This window comes from Rosa rugosa, chromosome 4 (assembly GCF_958449725.1).
Source record: "Rosa rugosa chromosome 4, drRosRugo1.1, whole genome shotgun sequence".
NCBI classification, from domain to species: Eukaryota; Viridiplantae; Streptophyta; class Magnoliopsida; order Rosales; family Rosaceae; genus Rosa; species Rosa rugosa.
In genome coordinates, this window is record NC_084823.1 from 56,114,660 (window position 1) to 56,134,689 (window position 20,030).

Consider the following 20,030-nt stretch of genomic DNA (forward strand, 5'->3'; position numbering starts at 1 on the left):
GGCACTTGGCAAATTTCGAGCACTGCTCAAGAGGGTTTTCATGTCTTTCAGGAGAAGTTCTCGGGTAAAGGCTGCCCTCTATGGCAGACTCCCAAAAAGTCACAGTGAGGTGGTTTCATAACTCTCCCCGACCCCAAATTTGAACTCGATGGCCATTGCCAAGGGTTTCAATACCCTGCAATATTGAACTTATTGTATTGGAATAAAACTTCCAATGGCATTGCTGTGAAAATAAACATCTGTAAAACAAAGCCCTGAGTTCGTAAATTGAAGAGACACAATAATTGAGATGAATGAATTGCATCAAATCCATTTGCAACAGTATAAGTGAGAACGCAGAGCTCTTTTTTTACGCAAGTGTAAAGTAGCAACATATAGGACGACCAACCAGAACATAATTTCCAACAGTCCAATTATAGTGGCAGAGAAACTTGACCAAGGAATCGACTTTCCATATGAATAGGAAGGTCCTAAAACAAAATAGGTACGCAACCTCTTAAGCCTACTTTGCTTCTATATTAGCTAGACATCATGGTTGGCATGGCTACTATTTACTCAATGTTTATACTAAAAATTGGACACCAGCTGATGTGATGATAGGGGATGCTAAGTTCAGCTATTAAGGTGATGGTGATTGTGAACTAATCAAGTTCAAAGTATTCGAAAGATACTGTTTTTCTTACCAGATAATCTTGTGCTTATGATTTAGATCCACAGTCCAACTTCTACTAAACAAGAGCCACATTTGCTTGCTTCATGAAAAATTTGAAAGGGAGATATAATTACCACTGTTTCCTTACTGTACCATGCTGGTCAGTACTGTGATGGAAAGTAGAAACAATCTTAAAACAGTGTTCTTATTGTCGAACTTTGACCTAGTATCTCATTTTCCAAAGTTGAATGTAGATGGATGCTTTGGAACAGTCCCCATCTTTTCTTTGCAGATAGTTAGATATTGTATGTAGTCGTTACCTAACGTTGATGCAGTCAAAGTTAAGATAATATATCATCGTCGTCATAACGATATCAGCTTTCGAACTTCTTCAACTTATATGAAAATCAAAGTCTTAATTACGAAATGAAGAAAAAAGTCGGTATTGAAACTTAAATTGAATAGATGAATTTAAGCTTTTACATCATTTGACGTAAACGAGAAAAATCTTTTTCCTCTTTATCATTCATTACAAATTTCGGTTCCATCTACTGCACAGCTGCATAGCATGACACATAGCCCTTGATGTAACAGAGAAAATTGGCATGAAGCATGTACGATATACATCGCTTTTGATACTAGGCAGGTAAAGCAAGACCATATATGAATGAAAGGGACATGGAAAACGAAATAGCTAGGCATTTAACCTTATTCCAAATCTATGGTATTGTATCATGTTTGGTAACCCGATTAGGAATTGGAGCTTCTAAAGAGGGAGTGAGTCCAAATCATAGTGTCACAGAGGCAATGGCAAGTCAACTTTCACTAGCAAGATTCCTGAGCACATGAGGGAGGTTGGGATTGAACAAAAACTATACTGGGCATAATCTCAAACTCACTTTCTCAAGTGTAACTATACTTGCTTAGCTGAGTATCAGTTTTCTGCTAAGCAAGTTAGGCACTGAATGAGTTGGGTTTTGTGACAATTAAGAAAGCCAGGAGGGTGTGTTAGGCAGTGATGGAATTGGTGCTCTATCTCAAAGCTATAATGAAATGAAAGGCTTAGCTAGGACCAAGAGTTATCCAAATCATACATAGAATTCTCTTTTCCTTTTGAAAATATTGGAGGGTTTGTATTGCACTGATTACTAACACCCACCAACTCCTGTTTCCACCCAAATCTCTCTCAACTCAAAAGTCTCAACAGAATTAGATGCCAAGCTCTCTCACATGAACAGTAAATTTCATAAAATTGGATGGGGCATAGATTATTCTCTCTGAAGTTTGTCCAATATAGCTGGCAATTACTCCGCTGTCAGCACACCTCGCTTACTTGGTATCATTCGAAATGCAGTCATTTCCTTTTATCAAATAATTTGACACGTTATGTTGTCAGATATTTATTTAATCAACAAAAGCTCGTTGTAAATGATTTTTTTTATCCAAAATAGTCGACAACACCTTATGCCAAACTTTTGGATTTCCATCCGTGCGTTATGTTCTACAAAACCTTATGATGGACTCCGTTTTCATATAAAATGGTAACATAAAGATTTCGAGCGAAAGAAAGAGCATCACTCGTAATCCAATTAAAACTCCAAAACATCGCATGAAAAAAAAAAACTTCAAATGGGATAGTATCCCCCAAAATGGTTTAGATGTATCTTTCACTGGCTTTGACCCCAATTATCTATCTAATAATGTACTAGTTAGGCACTTGATCCCATAACTAAGCTAGATCAACCAATTAAGCAACTCTCACTGGAAAAGAAAATTCCTTAAACAAAAAAAAAACAGAACCCACTTGCTAAAACAGAGCTCTATTCTTCTCCAGCTTTCACTGTCCTTTGCTGGCTAAAAAGCGCAGTGGGCGCAATGCGCACTAGTCCTTGCTCACTCCGATCACTCTCTCTCCAACTTTCATCATCATCCATTAAATGCCTCTGTTTCTCTCTCTAAAAATCAAATCTTTCTCTCTCCAAATCACCTTTATAATAAACCCATCAGCTCAGTAAGCTCACTTCACACACGAAACACACTCTCTCTGCTTTTTTCGGATTCGGGTCGGGTTTTTGAGAGGGCAAAATGGATCCTCCGCTGATCAACGAGGCGTCTTTCTCGGCGGCGTACAGCCTGGCGGAGATTTGGCCGTTCGGCGGCGAGCCGGGTCGGTTGGGGCTCCGAATGGGGAGTTTGGGTGGTGGGTTGGGAGAGAGCTCCGGGAATAGAGATGGGTCGTTGGAGGAATCGACGGTGACGGAGCAGAGCGGCGGCGGAAGGAAGAGGAAGGATGTGAGCTCCGAGGATGAGTCTTCTAAGATGGTTTCTACTAGTAGTGCTGCTAATGGCTTGGTTCGTTTTTTTTCAACTTTTTTTTGAAGTTAAATTTTGGTGCTTTTTGGTTGTGGGTTTAAGTTTTTAAGTGTGGGTTTTGAGGAAGGTGAAGGTTTTTGATATGAAAGTAATGAACTTTGAAGTGAAATGATAAGAAAGTAATGAACTTTGAGGTGAAAGGAATGAACTTTAAGTTGTGGGTGTTTATATTTTAGTTTAATTTAGTGGAACTCTTTATTAAAAAGTTGTTGAGTTAGTAGCTGCATGTGTAATTGTGTGTGAGGTGAAGTAAGTTAAGCTTATGAGACTAATTATGAGATATAGGAGTGGTAGTGAATTGGTTTCAGCTAATGGTTGTGTTTATGTTGCTTACTTGAATGCTAATTTTCGTGTTGATGTTTTTGAACAGAAAAATTCGAGTGGGAAACGGATGAAGTTAGAGGGATCTAGAAACGAAAACGGCAATTCTAAAGCTGAAGTTGAAACAAGTTCAGGGGCTGGTGACAAGCCAGAGGAACAAAGTACTAAACCTTCTGAGCCAGCCAAGCAAGATTATATCCATGTGAGGGCGAGAAGGGGCCAAGCTACCGATAGCCACAGTCTCGCAGAGAGAGTAATGCACTTTTAGTTCTCTTGAGTTTGCAAAAACAGTATCTAGAACAGCAAACGAGATTTTGACGATTTAGTATGATTTATTCACTCTACCATGCCCATTTTGGCAGGCAAGGAGAGAAAAGATCAGCGAGAGGATGAAAATTCTTCAAGATTTGGTTCCTGGATGTAATAAGGTATTTATGTTATCTCTACTTGGTTTTAGGTCAGTCAAATTACTTAGCACATGTAGGTAGTATTTCCTACAGAATGAAGTATAGGGAATTGAAGATGAATCTGTTATCTTTGGTACTACTTCTGATTACTAGACAACTCTAAAAACATCTCAGTAAATTATCTAGGGCTCTGTATTCTGAGTTTAATTTTGTTTCACTTAGTATGTTTCCTTACATATCCTGGTGTACTTTTTTTCTGAGAAGGTTATTGGGAAAGCACTTGTTCTTGATGAGATTATTAATTACATCCAGTCACTGCAGCGCCAAGTCGAGGTATCTATCCCCATCAGGCTCTGTCTATTGCTAACTGGTACATGGTTTTGCTTTAAACTGTTAAACCTGAATCTCTCTGTTAATTTGGATTCATTAGTTCCTTTCGTTGAAGCTTGAAGCAGTCAATTCAAGGGTGAACATGAATCCCGCCATTGAAGCGTTTCCTTCAAAAGATGTAAGTCTACTGCACCTTAATACTTACATAGAGGCCACTGACTTGTGAAGTTTGAAACCATTTTGTGAAGACCCTGCTGCTTTTTAAAGATGTATTCAAGGGGTTTCTTGATGGTTTTCATCAGCACTTCCCTATTTTTTACGACTCTTCTATCTTAATTGTTTGTCTCTTTTGCGATCACAAGTTTGTGAAGCTAAATGACAATCTAGGTTCATTGTTTACCTAACCAACCATTTCCATATGCGTCAATCTTCCAGGATATCTTCTTTGTATAGTGACCAACTGGTTTACAGGATTATTACATTTATAGTTGTAGAGAACACTGAATAAGCATGCAACCTGCCTTAAGACTCGTAGCATAACTTATGACTCTGCTGTGAGATTCAGACTTCTATCCAAACTCACTGATGACATTAAGAAATCATCTCATATATCTTTTTATTATTTTGGTGCTGGTTTTATTTTCCCGTCTGGAAATCTAGATCATCACCATGTTGGTGTGCACCATAATTCTCAGAAATGCTTTCCTTTCTATTATCACCTTGGCATTTATCCATCTCTATATCCTCGAACCTTCTAGTCTTATTTTGTGGACGTATGTGACATGTTGAGTAATCTTGTTACTGTGAATATTTTTACGTTCTATATGCTGTAAAATTTTCTTACCTTAAAGGTGTTTTTTCCTGGTGCACAGCAATTTGATGCAGCTGCGTTGTTATTTGGATCACACGCACCAAGGGAGTATGCGCAGGGCTCGCAAGCCGAATGGCTGCATATGCAGGTTGGTGGTAGCTTTGAAAGAACAACATAACTCAGGGAATATATACTCTTGAAGTCCAAAATTGGTTTGGAATGTGCTTAATTAGTTCTGCATCTGGTGTAATAGAAATCTATTTTCTGAATGTACTAATGTAGTGTGAACCTGGTAGTATATCATATTAGCTGTACGAAATGCATCTAGTCTTGTCATTTCATCTTTACCAGCTATACCGTTGTGTATTGCCTGGGCATTTTGCAACTATAGAAAATGTCTTGGTGGATTTAGTCAAACTGTGCCAACAGAAGGATTGTGCTTTCTACAATTTATTGGAAGAACATCTGATTATATTTTCACGCTACTTGTTCAATGTCACAAATATATCGTTTGAAAAGTGAATTCTGTCCGTCTTGAATCCAAATACTAACAACAATGACTACTGTTCAACAAATCGAAGACTAACATACCAATGAATAAATAGATGGAGTACAAAGTGAAAGCTTTTACTGAATGAAGTGAAATCTTTCATGTATGTAACGTTGATGAACAACAGACCCAGAAGCAGACTCGTATAATAACACAAAGAATGGCAAGACTGACAAACCCAATATTGCCAGCACAATCTTCAACATAAACACACAAACTTCACACTACAAAAGCCAAGACCTAAACCTACTGCTGCATCTACAAGGAATGGTTAACGCTTGTCAGAGATTGGAAGGCGTCCAAGAAAACAGAAAAAGGGAGTACAAAAGACCCAGGCAAGTGACTGTTCAAAGTTGCAGAGGCAAGGGAGTCCCGTGGAACCACAAACACCTGCCCGGCTGAGTCAAAATTTTAGCACACAGTTAGTTGTCACATACCTAAACCCATACCACCGCACATTGTTAGTTCCCTTCAATGCCCATCCCAGACTCAACCTGGGCAGTCAACTCAGCTCATTGATATCCCACAAGAGTTGCGCCCAGAAAATGCAAGGATACCCAGATGTTACATCCTGGTCGAAGAAATGTAAATCAATTTACTTTTGCAGCTCTATCTTTACACAATGTATACCACTCTTGGAGCACTGCTTGTTGAAGAGCACGGTGTTCAGCCTCCTCTGCAGTCAATTTGGACAAGGTTGTAGGTCCCTTTTTCTTGCCATCTTCCTCCTCACCATCTTTTTTCTTTTCCTTCTTTTTCTTTGTCGTAAAGTCATCTTCATCATCACTGTCTTCTTCTTCTTCGTCCTCGTCATCAGATTTGGGAGTCTTTTTAGGTTCGGCTGCCTTTAGCAATGCTATTCGTTCCATTGAGATCCTAAGCCTCTCAGCAGCAGCCACCTTCACTTCATCTTCAGGCATGTACTCAACACCCCCATCAGTGAGATCATCCAACCAGCCCTGTAGATCTGATCCAATCTCCTTCGTAATTGATGCATCAGAAGCTCGAACAACAAATTTGCAAATCATGGTCGTAGTCTCATCACCAAGGTCGACATTCCGGCTCACTTCACTAGCTCCAAAGATCATCATGCCCAAGAAGCCACCATACCAAGTTTTTGCGGCAAAACAAAGCTGTTCCAGGACAGGAAATTCAACATCAGACTTTGATTGGTTGCTTAGAGGGCCAAAACATTCAATAAAAGCTTTAACAAAACTCCAGGATAACTGAAACCCCAATTTGCCACTAAGATCTCTAGTCCCTACTCTACAAAGAAGGAATTCCCTAAAAGAAACATGGTATGTAAAGTTTAACGAAAAACAAAAACAAAAACAAAAACAAAAGAAAGAAAAAAAGAAGCATACAATGAGCAAACAGAAGACAAAATTTAAGAGTAATGGATGTTACCTGAAATCCTGCTACTGTCCGAATAACATGTGAACAAACTCTGTGGAATGGTTTTGATGACAAGGATTTCAGCCCACTTAGGAAAGGAGATGCTCCATACTGCTGAGCAGCAGTAGCCTTGAAGCCACTTCCTTCATAGGTATATGTACCAGTGTACTCAACTATGGCTGGTAAACTGGGCCACAGCCGGAAAAATTCAACCGGTGAGATTTTATGTGGGGTTAGTAGCTCGGTCAACGGAATCTTGTATGGCTGACACCTCAAAATGACAGGCTCTCCCAGTTCAGGCCTTAAACTTCTCTTCTGTCTCATGATTTGCGGATCTTCTTCAGAGTAGTCACCTTCATAATCTGAAGCTGCACCACTTCCATAAAAGGGGTAGTATAAGACTTGAACCCAAAGGGCGCATCTTTCAAAATAGGAGACACCCACAGTTACACTGCAGAGTACTGGATCCTGGGAACAAAAGAACAAGTAAATGGATCAGACTATCTTATCATCAACGATAGAGAATTGTGTTACACAAGGTAAAAGTGCAAGCATGGGTGATGATACTGAGGGTGGAAAATTTTTTGTGAGAAAATAAGAACATGCGATTTTGGCCAAAAAACCGTGTGCTAGTCCCACAATTTTGGGTGGAAAGTCATGGTCTCAGACAAATCTAATCTACTCTCTTTTTTTTTTGTTCCAGGGTTTGTTTCTGCGAGGTTGGAAAAGCATGTTTGGCGTGCTTCACCTCAACTGTGTGACCGTTAGCCTGTAGCAATTAGCTTTCGACAGGTAATTAATGACTAAAGAATGCATTGTTTAAGAAAAAAAATGATGCTTTGTTGTAATGGCAGACAGAGCACAGTGGACAAAGAATTAATGCATTTTAGAGGCAAGAAAAGAAACCTGCGAAACAAGGTTACGCAATTGCCGAACTGCTTGTGGAGACCCATCCATAAAATACAGTGAACCAGATAACCCAACTCGAATATCAACCCGATTGAGTTCAAGCTCAGTTAAGTTTAAGACCTGCAAATTCATCAACAAGGAATAAGAACTATCAACAGACAACAGAAAACTGTCTTCCCAGAAATAAAGGGCTACTAAAAGTAATTTAAGAAGGTAGGAAGCAAGCTTTACCTTCAAATGCAAAGATATCCTTCCATCACTAGAATCTGCCAAATGATATGCTTCAATGTAGCAGGGATCACTGCTACCGGTCAAAGTAGTTGCAGTAGGAGGAACCTTGAGTAAAGTAGACTCAACTCCTTTTGTCAACAGAAGAGTTAGTTCACTAGGTTCTGGCCTCCAAAGCTCTAATATAGCATTATGAACCAATCCTTCTAATTTTCTATCCTGAGCTGCAGCTACTTCGTAGAACTGAACAGTTAGTTTATGGTGGCTGAATGGGTAATCACCTCTGGCTTCCGTAACTCCTGGCCACCTGACACAAAGTATCACGTTGTGGATTAAATAAAAAACGCTAATAATATGCATCAAGAAAAAGAAGGTGGTGAGTTAACCAAAGAAAGAGGCACAATTCATCCCTCACATTATATATGCATATACACATGAATGAGTTAAGCAAGGAGTAATTTGATATTGATGATTGAGAGAATGTAGCTGCACTCTGACCAAAGTCAGTCTTCCTAAATCAGTAAATCTACACATATTTCTGTCTAATATCTGGATCTAGAAATCAATCATTCAAGAGGGAACCCAAGCTCCTGACTTGTTGTTCAAAGAGAGAGGGAGCCAACAGAAGATATGAACCTACGTATGATAATAATACAGCTTATCACTGCAAGCCTGAGGGAAATAAAGAATGCCTCTTAGAAGCAGCCAAAATGGATGAAGAGTAGTATAAGCATACCAGGGTAAAGATCAATCAAACTCTGCCCCATGGAGAACCCACATGCAGATTTATGAAGATATATAAAATGTTCACCTGCGTTCTGGATGGCTTGAAGCATACTTGAGTCTCTGCAATATCATACGGCACTGATGCTTGTTTACTGAATCAGCCATACTACTGCTCCTGAACTCTTCGAGTTCTTTAGTCAGTATCTGTCCAGCCCTAGCGTTGCGTGATCCCAACCGCTGAGCACATAATAAAACTGCCTGAACATCTAGAAGCCTATTTGTCGAATCTGAAGATGAATCTATGTCGAACAAAACCTTGTGGATATTCAAAATAATAATGTTCAGTGGATCCTCAGGATCATCAGCCAGCAGCGGATCCAACCCTTCTAAGTCTATGTGCTCTGAGATAGCCCAAATTATGCGAGCACATATTCTTGGGGTATTCACCTGCCACATTGACAGAGGTGTCAACCAGGGGAAGCATACCAATTGAAGCAGTTTAAGAAGAAAAAGATGAAAGAACAGTAACACCTTGGAACTTCCCAGTCCTAATAATGTTATGATAATACCCTATTAGCCACAACAGTGCCTGTATGATTCTTTTCTAACCCTTAATTTACCTCACTAATAAAATGTCTTTGTATTATAAAATCACATTTGACTCATAAAGTATGATATGCTTCAGTATATGTCCTTGTCTACAGAGTCACTGCAGCATGCTAAACCATATTCATTAAAGGTACATACCTCACGTAGACCTTTCACAAGTTCACGTTGCAAGTTCTGCAACCTTGTCTCATTTAAAATTTGGTCCTGTGAAGCCCCGTCTTTTACTCTTTTTACACCTCCCCTTGTATCGTAGATATGGCAAAGCCTAACAAGTAACTTCAAATAGCAATCAATTGCATAAGTCCGGCCATCACAATCCCATTTGACACATGGTCTGCAAACCTCCACGACTTCCAGAGCAGGCTCTGTCCAATTTAGTGCACCATAACCAGTTCCATATGCCAAGGCTCCAATAACTCTGCTCTCCATCCCTGAGTTCTTTTGTTCAGGCAAAGGTAGAGACAACTGAAAGCAACTCTCTACCAACGATGCTACTAACTCCTCCCTAAATAAGGTCTTGCTGGTCACACTATTAAGATCATCTTTTATTCTTGCATCCTCAAAAAGTGAGGCTATATCAGTTCCAGCAAGAGGTTTCTGGCCTCTTCGGACACTTTCCTTTGCAAATAGATCAACACAAAGCGCTGTTCGACAAATACATGCTAACGCATGCATGCGATCTGATTCTGCCCTCAAGTTTCTCACCATAAGAAGCAGCCTCTTAAACAATGAAACCTACACAAAATTTAACACACCCTTAATCAGAGCTAACCAGCATTACTTATAGTCTAACTAAAAGAGACAATATGCAAAGTAGTATCTACGGAATTTCCAGTTCTTACAGTCCCAATATCCAATGAAAACTCAACTAACAGTCTAAACTTAGCACCTTAAAGGAACTAAGCTTACCTGCATATGAAGATCGAGAAGATGAAGGTTCGTAACAACAGCTCTAACAATACTTTCCCTAGCAGAAGCAAACTCTTGCCTATCCCAAAGTGTGAGAATTGCAATAATCGATTGCGAAGCCCACTCAGGCTTCCCACCAGGAACATCAGCCAAGTACAACATGTCAATCCCCACCTCAAAAATCAAAGCTGGATCCAAAGACGAGGCCAAAAAGGGCACCAAATGCGTCACCACATCCGAAACTCCGACGAACCTCTCGGCATTACTATCCACAATAGTCGCATTAGAACTACCAGAAGACTTGGATAGCTTCCTTATGACCTCGACGGAGCCGGAGGCCACAGCCTTAACGGCATACACAATCGGAAACACCGTGGCCCTGAAACTCTCCACCGGCAAAACCAACGACCTCGCCATTAAAGCACTCCGCTTCTTCCAGACGAAGTCCACCATTGAAGAGACCCAATTGGATCGAATCGCAAGCGAATTCTCACTGTCTATCAACTTATCTCCGGCGAGTCTGCTCATCCTTTTGGTATCGAACTCCTGAAACAACCGCCCCACAGACTCGAACGCGACCTTCGACACGGCGTCGGAGCCGTCGAGCATGTTCTGGCCGATCCGGCCCCACCAGCCGGAGACCTTATCGAGCAGATTGACATTGTTCTCGCACAGAGTCACGAGATCGTCACGTGCGAGAATGCACCCCATCGTCTCGGTGATCGCGAACCGGAGGTTATCGGACGGCGAGTCGAAGCAGTTGTTGATCTCCTTCTTCGTGTCGGCGATGAGCTTGGGGAGGCGGTAGGAGGGGATGGCGGCGAGGATCGAGACGGCGGCGGCGCTGACGTCAGGGTCGGGGAAGTCGAGATCGGTGAGGACGCCGGTGCAGACGGTGTCCCAGAGGTCGGCGGTGAGGCGGGTGGAGCGGATGAGGTCGAAGGCGAGCTTCTTGCAGACGGCGGAGGCGGGGGAGGCGACGATCTCTTCGACGGCGGACTTGGCGATGACGGAGATGTCGCGGCCGGCGGCGGATTGCTGGAGGGCTTGGAGGAGGGCGCCGGACTGGCGAAGGGCGTCGCTGGAGCGGAGGTCGGCTTGGATCTGAGCGAAGAGTATGTCCATTTTGGGAATTCAAAGTCTTTAGGGTTCGTTAGGGTTTGTGAATCTTGGACATGAAGAAATGAGCTTCTTCTTCTTCTTCTTCAGCTGAGATTGAGAAGAAAGGAAGAGGCTCTGGCTCTGGCTCTGCTCTGCTGGAGTGGGCAGAGTAAAAGATTTGCAGCAATGGCTGCACTTTGCTTTGGTTTTAGTCTTTGATGAACAAAAATGATGGTGGCAGTTTGGTATTAAGTTAAGACCCAAAAAAATAATGTGAACGTGACATATCACATATGTAAAATTTCATGAGTGTTTCTATTCAGACCACCAAATCTACTCAATTTATGAATTATTAAATGACATATATAACCTCTTATAAAATGACTATTAAGGACAATAATTATATCAAAAAAAAATTATATTTAATTTCTCTAGACTTTCCAATTCAATAATATTATATTGCATTCTTATTATTTTCCTTATCTATTTTCATTTTCCAATTTCACTACATACTTATTAAAGCTTTTATATATATTTAATAAGAATTAAAATTATAATCAAGATCATGTATGTTGATTATATTTATTTTCCTATCATCATATATGTTGAACGCATATTGGTTCGGGATAACAAAAGAAATCATATTATGACCTAAATCCCAGTCTATCTATTATATTTGCAAAAAAAAAAAAAAAACTAGCAGTAAAAAAAAACCTTAAAAACTATTAAATAATTAATCATGACGTACAGAAAATAGAGAAAATAATTAAACATTAAGAAAAACTACTCTTCATTTTTTTTGCACATCTACAAGAGAAAAAAAAAAGTTAAAAAAAAAAAACAATTCTTTTTTGTTAGAAATTAATTTTTAAAGCCCAATACCTTGTGTTTGAGTTTCTTTTTTATTGGATAAGAGATTTATGTAATCTGATTAAGGAATGAATATGTAATTAATAGTTTGTTTGCAAATTATATGAGTGAGGTTATTTCAGGAACTTGAGTGAGGTTTAGTGAATAAATTTAGTATTTGAAAATTTGATAGGAGGTGTAAAAAGTAAGGAGGTCAAGTAAGTAAATTTGGAGGTTCCAATAAAAAAACTCAAATTTCATTCATATAATTTGTAGATATAATTTGCGTATTTACATTTTAATACAAAGAACTTTAGTATGGATGCGAAGTATGGTTGATAAAATTAACTTTTGTAGCCTAAAACAAGTGGTTAAAGCAACAAAGTGATTCTTTCACGAGAGTTTACTTACTTGAAATGTGAGAGAATGATTACAGGGTAAATTTATTCCTGTGTTTACTAACACATGAAGGAATCAGAATGGGTGTAAGTCCCACCTCTTTATAAGGAAACGATTCCTGAATACTCAGGAATTTGATTCCGAAGGGGGAGATGGGTTTAGGAATCAACTCATCCGGAATCAATACCGATTCCTTTCATCTCCCATTCCAGTTGTCTCTGATTCATGATTATTTTCATTCCAAGTATGTAAACGTGCCATAAATTTTTAGCAGCGCGGTCTGTCATAGTGTTGATAACTTTGAGAATGATGATCATTATAATATTCGTAATAATCAATAGTACAATGTTGTGGTAAAATCACAAACTTCCTAACCCAAGGGTTCCAAATGAATATGGGATTCACGTGCTTATGAATACTATTTCTTTTTAACTCTACACTAATCATTTTGAAGCTAATGAGATTTGAATCTGTGACCTCAACAATATTAGTTAGTCCACTAACCAACATGTTATGGCTCATCGACAAAACATGCCAGCACGTTATAAGCTTTATCAACACTATGCAGCTTGGAGCTATATATAAGATTATCTCATATTTGGCAAGCAGTATACGCTATACATACAAGCAGCCGTATGTACATATGAACGAATTACCTATAAGTGATTCACAAATATCAGTTGGGGTCTTTATCTTGAGTTTCAATAACTTTAGGGCACGTTAATTACTTGGAATGGGAATGAAAATGGAGGGAATGATTACGAGGTAAAAATGTTCCTACGTTTACTAAGACATAAAGAAATCGAAATGATTCCGGGTAAAAGTATTCTTGCGTTTACTAAGACATAAAAGAATCGGAATGATTCTGAGTAAAAATATTCCTACGTTTAATTACTAAGACATAAAGGAATCAGAATGATTCTTGGTAAAAGTATTCCTGCGTTTACTAACAAATGAAGGAATCAGAATGGATGTAGGTCCCACCTCATTTTCAAGAATCAATTCCTGAATACTCAGGAATTTGATTACGAAGGGAGGAGATGAGTTTAGGAATCAAAACCAATTCCTTTCTTCTCTCATTCCAGTTGTCTCCGATTCATGATTATTTTTCATTCCAAGTAAGTAAACGTGTCATTAGTTTCACCTCAAACACTCGCATAGTTTAATTTGCATAAGAAATGCCAGCACACTAAATTCTTATACTAACATCACTATTTGCAAACTGTGATACCAAAGTCATCAACAAAACGATACAATGAAAAGTGAATTAAGACTTGAGGATTGACAACAATAGGCTATTATTGAGTTCATCTTATTGCTTTCAGTAAGACGAGGTTAATAATACTCCTGCCAGGGGATTAAACATGGAGATTGCTTATCTCTGAGTGAGACTATTCTAGCATTTTTCCATAAACTACGAAGCAAAAACGTCTTTACATACTCAGAGTCGTCATGTACAAATTATGCTAATCCTAACAACTAAATGTGACTCTTCCCTCTTGCCAACCCAAATGAAGAAATAAAGACAACACTAATTACATCCAAGTTACCTTCTATATGGATCTTTGATGCATGCACCATTCAAAATCTTCATTGCTTTCTCCACTCTTCATATGCCATTGTTGCAGGCTAGTATCAGCTGCATCACTATCAAGTTCTAGATCTCCAAATTCTTTAATACATTAAAGCACATAAGTAGGTTTAACATACTGGAAATAATTTTATACAAAGTTAAGAGAGAGAATAATCGTGAAGGAATAAACTTACGGTGCAAAAGAGAACTTAAGAAGGAATCTGCCACAATCTTGGCTATTCATATCACGAATAGTTGAATCTAATGTATTGAAATATTGATCAGCCATGCTTCTCCTTCATTCAAAATCTCAAACGATGTGATACACAAACTCTCACGATCACAATTTTTTGCAGGAAGTGCAGTTTGAAGTAAACAGAACTTCAATTCCCCTAAATGCACAATAGCCTCAGTTTGCTATACTTGTTCCCTAAGTTCTACTAGTCCACCAACCAAAGGTGGAAACCTGCTGTTCACCCATGACACCAGAAATGGTTTGCTGAAAGAAAGGACAATCCAGCTGCATCATTAGAATCCACTTAAAGGGAAAAGGCTATCACCTCCCCGTGTGATAACGAGTCACAATTCTGAGTAGAGTCCTCCCACATAAAGGATAATGAGTAGAGTCACCTCCCCGTGTGATTTTATGAAATTCATGTAACTGCACACTGAGTAAATTTAGAGGAACTGGATTCGTTTCTTATAAAACGTCCCATCCCGCTAACCCCTAAAATTCTAGAACAAGGCTGGAAATTTTCTCCAAATAAAGAATGTTAGATTACATCTTTCTTCCTAGGGAAATCACAAGAAATCCTGCTGACAATTGAAAGATTTTGTAATCGATGAACTATTTGAGATTCATCAATAGAATGGACTTTAGTTATTAAAAAAAAAAATCTCTATCTTCGTATTCACCTTTGTTTAAATAATTGTCTCCAGAACTTTCATTAATAAAATAAGGGTAAGGCTAGAATGACCATTACATATTCTTCCGCTACTATCTACAGATAGATGAGAAGTTGTAATGAAAAAAGTTGCATTCACGTTTAAGAAGCATTGTACAATATATATATATATATATATATATATATATATATATATATGGTAAGTAAGTTTTTTTTTTTAAAGAAGGGCTAGTGCAGCTGCCCTCAAGCCTTGATTAATGAAACTGTTGAATACAAGGGGGGACATTGAGCCTAAACCCCTGATTACAATAAGCAACTAGAGTAAGTTTATGTTCACTTTCGTTTGGCCAATGAGGAACGATATCTTCAAAACACAATTTTCACAATCTTTCAATATACACAACTAGAAAAGGAAATGAAAAGAGGTCCTAAGCACTCAACTCAACGTACAAGTCAAATATGTAGTACAAAAAGTCTTTTGTTCCGCTTTATACTTCTCATCTTATAAAAAAGTTGCTACCATCTGAAAACACAAAAAAACCCTAGGAGAGTTTTTCTCTCAACCTAGTCTTTAACGGCGCCCTAGCCTCCTTCCCTAGTTTCCTGCTATCACTCTCTTATCGACTTCTCTCCATCCAATGGCTTCCATTTATGCTGTCACAGCAAGCTTCGCTGCTTCCCTTGTCCTCACTGAAGAAGGCAGTGCTCCTCACCTAGGAAAGATTGGTGGTGGCCTCATTTGCAGGTCCTCCCAACCTTTTCTGATTGGAAAACCTCTTACCCGTAAGCCGGTTGATCCTAAGGCAGAATTTAGGGTTTAGGAACGGGCTGGAGATTTATTCTTGTTCTCCTTTGAATCAGTGCGTGATCGTAACAAGGTACTCCGAGGTGGGGGTTGGTGCTTTGACCGAGCCTTGGTTTGCTTTGAAGAGTATGACGGCGTCAAACCTCTTCATGAAGATCCTGCAGCTATTGGTAATGTTTCTAGCCCTAAAGACAAGGGGAAAGGAAAGTTTAACTTTCCTGCTCTTCTTGCCTAATACTAGAAGTATGGTCTTCTACTACTTTCATCTTAGTTTCTCTTGTATATGACGTTTTGGAGTGTGACAAGATGCCTGGTCGGGTTCAAATCATTTAGTTGGCTGAAATGAGCAATTCAGGTATGTTCAGCCTCCTTCGGACCACCATTTGTGGTGGCGGAAGAGAACGAGGGGAGTATCCCTTCGTTTTGTGAATTCAAGGTATACTAAGAATCTTAAATTATGAATTGAATGGCTAGTTGTGATTATTGATTTGGGTTGCTGCTCGATCTTTTCGGGGTCGACAGCGAGGTCACGGAGCTTCTTTGAGAGGCGAAGGGCGCGGAGGGTGTGGTGGAAGAGCTTGAAGGTGGCGTGGACGTTGGAGAGCTAGAGAGTGAGGGCATTGATGGAGCGGAGGAGAGTTGGGATAGGAGATCGGGGTGGCGGATGGTGTGCTGGAGCTTCTCAGCGGTGGAGGCTTTCATCTGAAATGAGAGAGAATGAGAGAGAGAGAGAGAGGAAAGAAAATGTAGAGAGAAAAAAATAAAAATTAGAATAAATTAGAAATATCCATTTTGCCCTTCTTGGGTGCTTGAAATCTGAAAAGTGGACCCCTATGTCGGCTCCAATTCAGCACATGACGTCATGTTTCGAGCCAAATTCAAATTTTGGACTCGGGTGATGCTATTTGAGAGATCAGGGACCGCCCAGATTAATTTTCAAAAAGAGGGGCCAAACTGATTTTAACCTCAAAATTCAAGGGAGTACACTGAATGTTTTCCTATATATATATATATATATAACTAAGTTACATGTTAGTATATTGTAAATTTGTAATCTTGATGATCAAGTTATATCTAGATAAGATCATTCATGTCAATCACTTCATATTGCGTGGTCATTAAATCATTAAGTGATAGGTATAGACAGACACATCTATATGCAGATTTTATTATAATTCTTTCTGGCCAAATTCTAGAATATTTAGGGTTTAGTAGGCTTGGTCGACGATTTATAAGAAATGACAGTGAAAACGTGCTTAAATCATGAGTGTGTATTGTGTGGGATCAATGAATTCAACTAGCCCTTTTACAAGATGGGCGCGCAAGCAAAACCTTCTCTGAACAGAACAAAATTCAAACGAGTTGTCAACTCTTAGAATATCAATTTTTTCTCCTTCCTTTTTTCAATTTGGGATGATAATATAATTTAGAAGTTTCAGGGTTTCAAGGGTTGTGATAGCTGTATCTGTTTATCTATCTCTACCACTATAAATCGAGGCCATAATTTAGTGTCAAAGGGCTTCACCAAAATTTGGTTTTCCTTTAATGTCATTCAACCACACTTTATTAATTTTACTAATTTAATTTTTCTATGAATAAATTGTCAAACAATACAATTAAGTAAAAAAAAAAAAAAACATAGAAACTATAATCACTTGAAAACTACCAGCTAAACCTTGAAATGCACGTCTTAAACATTTTCATTACCTTCAATTTTTCTAATTGTGACAAAAAAAATTTCTCACGCCATAGCGCCGGCATGAGGATAGTACTATATTTGAAGGAAGAGAGTTTGTTAGCCAAAACTAAAATTTTTAGGTATAAATATACATGTTGATCTTAATTTTGACCATATAAAAATTTAGGGATATATGTTATGTCCAATAAGAGTCATCCGATATTTATGGATTTGGATTTAGGTCAATTCGCTCCAAATTACTCGGTCCATTTATTAACCATCGTGATAAAAGTCATCCATTGTATAAAAGGCAAACTGCATGCATACTGCTCCGGAACCCTAAACCCTAACTGTTTGGTGACCTAATTGCTTCATTCTCTCAAAGAGCCATAGAAGAAGGGAAAGGCAAGTCTTTATTTCTGACGGCGCATTCTGATCACGGCTCATATAGCTCGCTATATGAAGTGAAAATCCAACCAGGAGGGCAAGTCATAAGCGGTGGAGAATGTAGTAGCTGCCGTAAGCGGAGGAGTTCTAGGCGTCGTGGGGTTCTGCTACTTGAGCCTGTAGCAGCAAGGTTACCGGAGCATTCACACTTGGCAACTGCCAGGTTCTTCAGCCGCTCCAAACTATACTTGTTCCCAAACAGAAGTACTCGGAGTACTTCAAAACCACCCTATGGATATGTCTTCGACACGGAGACAAAGTCATTGGTCCCATTGAACTCTTCACCTCAAGCTCATAAGCCTTATGCAACTGTTGTTTCCGCCTATGGAAAGCTTTATCATCTTGCTACCAATCCACATTGCTGGCTGGAGATCCCAACACCGGCCTTTGAGCTATATGATCCTGCCACTAATTGTTGGGAGTCTCTCCCTCCTTGTCCGGCTAGGCCTAAGAAGATACTAGGTTATGCCGTTTGTTATGGCTTTATTTTGTTCTCACTTGGTGGCGATGACTACTTCATGGCTTTAATTTGATGTCACCAGAAAACAATGGCATGAAGTCCAACTGTGGCAGCCTGCTTCTAGTCATCATCGGTTCAGTGTGAGGGCCGTGGTTGTAGGTGACACTATCTATACCTTTGATACTGGGAGGGCCGTGGTTGTAGGTGACACTATCTATACCTTTGATACTTCAAGTAACAGTGTTGTGGCATTCAAATTTTGGTGGGATTTGGATCAGGATGGTGATGTTACTTTTTATATAAGCCCTCAACCCAATTTGGAAGGCTTGCATATCAACCAGGCGCAAACAGGTCGTTATAAGTTCAAAGAAACTAGACAAGGATATTTGGTTCACTTGGGGAACTTGGATTTTTGTCTCGTCCTAAATCGGTTCAGAAAAAATAGAGCTGATCCTGATCCTCAACAAAAACACTGTATCACCACGTTTCAAGTTGTGGACGATGAATGGGGAGGGAAGCATATCATCAAGACCTTACATTCAACTATTTGTGAGGTGGACTCTTTCATTCGTTTCGGTTTCAGCTTTACTCCAGATTGTGAAGATTTCGAACCCACAGAAGAGGAAATGAGAGTGAAAAAACAAACTGCGCGCAACACTGAGTAACCTTGCTAATTCCGATGGAAATGAATTCGGCATGTCACACAATATCCCACAAGAGCTAATCTTTGACATACTTGCAAGGCTTTCGACCAAGGATTTGATACGACTCATGTGTGTCTCCAAAGCTTGGAATGCAGCCATCCAAGACCCAGAATGGGCCAAGCTGCATCTCCAACTCTCCTTCAAGCGCAACTCAATGGATCCGTCCTTTTTAATTCTACCATCCAAGCTTGATGAGTTTTTTAAAATGACGTTGTTTGAAAATGACAGAAACGGAAGAATTATGTTAATCAAGCAGCCGTCAAAGCAGGTTGAGAAAAGAAATAAGATCTTGGGTTGCTGTAATGGTTTGCTTTGCATTTTTGGATCCTTGGAAAATGAAGACTTTGGTTTGTGGAGTCCGACAATCCACAAGTTTAAGAGGATTCCTTTGTCAGCCTTCAATAAGTGGACGCAGAGCAACACCTTTTATGGCTTCAGGTATGATTCAGTCAATGATGACTATAAGTTTGTGAGAATGGGGCAGTTTAAGGATCCGAGTGGTGTTGTTACAAGCTCGGAAGTGCAGGTTTATAGTCTAAAATTGCACTCATGGAAAAGGGTCCAAGACTTGCCTGCTCATCTTAATAAAGATTATATATTTGCCTCAAATGGGGTTTGTCTGGATAGTTCTTTACATTGGTTGATGAGGTCAGGTGACAAATTAAGGTGGAGGACCAATGGTAGTTCTAACCTTTGATCTCGCAAGTGAAGAGTACCACTGGTTTTCTGCCCCAGATCATTATAACAGTGAGCATTTGAGTATAAACTACTTGGATTTGCATGTTATGGGAGGGTTCTTATGCTTTTGTTTAGAAGCTGGTGTTCTCCGGGAGACTTGGATTTTGAAGGAATATGGAGTTGCCAAATCTTGGACCAAGCTTTGTTGTTA

At 39.4% G+C, this 20,030-nt stretch overlaps 3 protein-coding genes across 3 annotated transcripts; 2 read left to right on the plus strand and 1 right to left on the minus strand.

The window, feature by feature from the left end:
- Positions 1-2,460: 2,460 nt before the first annotated feature.
- On the plus strand, positions 2,461-5,379 carry LOC133745444 (transcription factor bHLH79). The gene is given in 7 exon segments (XM_062173516.1): positions 2,461-3,004; positions 3,396-3,599; positions 3,709-3,774; positions 4,018-4,086; positions 4,184-4,261; positions 4,956-5,057; positions 5,059-5,379. Coding segments are annotated over 7 exon segments (822 nt in total). The 5' UTR covers positions 2,461-2,737; the 3' UTR covers positions 5,095-5,379.
- Positions 5,380-5,502: 123 nt separating this feature from the next.
- Positions 5,503-11,559, minus strand: LOC133745443 (protein TPLATE). The gene is made up of 7 exons (XM_062173515.1): positions 10,221-11,559; positions 9,450-10,046; positions 8,788-9,149; positions 7,980-8,283; positions 7,746-7,868; positions 6,852-7,307; positions 5,503-6,577 (listed from the first exon to the last, which is right to left on the minus strand). Exons 1-7 carry the CDS (start codon positions 11,343-11,345, stop codon positions 6,035-6,037), a joined length of 3,510 nt encoding a protein of 1,169 aa, XP_062029499.1. The 5' UTR covers positions 11,346-11,559; the 3' UTR covers positions 5,503-6,034.
- Positions 11,560-19,133: 7,574 nt separating this feature from the next.
- LOC133745082 (F-box protein CPR1-like) lies at positions 19,134-19,838 on the plus strand. Its single transcript, XM_062173075.1, has one exon. It carries the CDS (start codon positions 19,134-19,136, stop codon positions 19,836-19,838), a length of 705 nt encoding a protein of 234 aa, XP_062029059.1.
- The last annotated feature ends 192 nt before the right edge of the window (positions 19,839-20,030 follow it).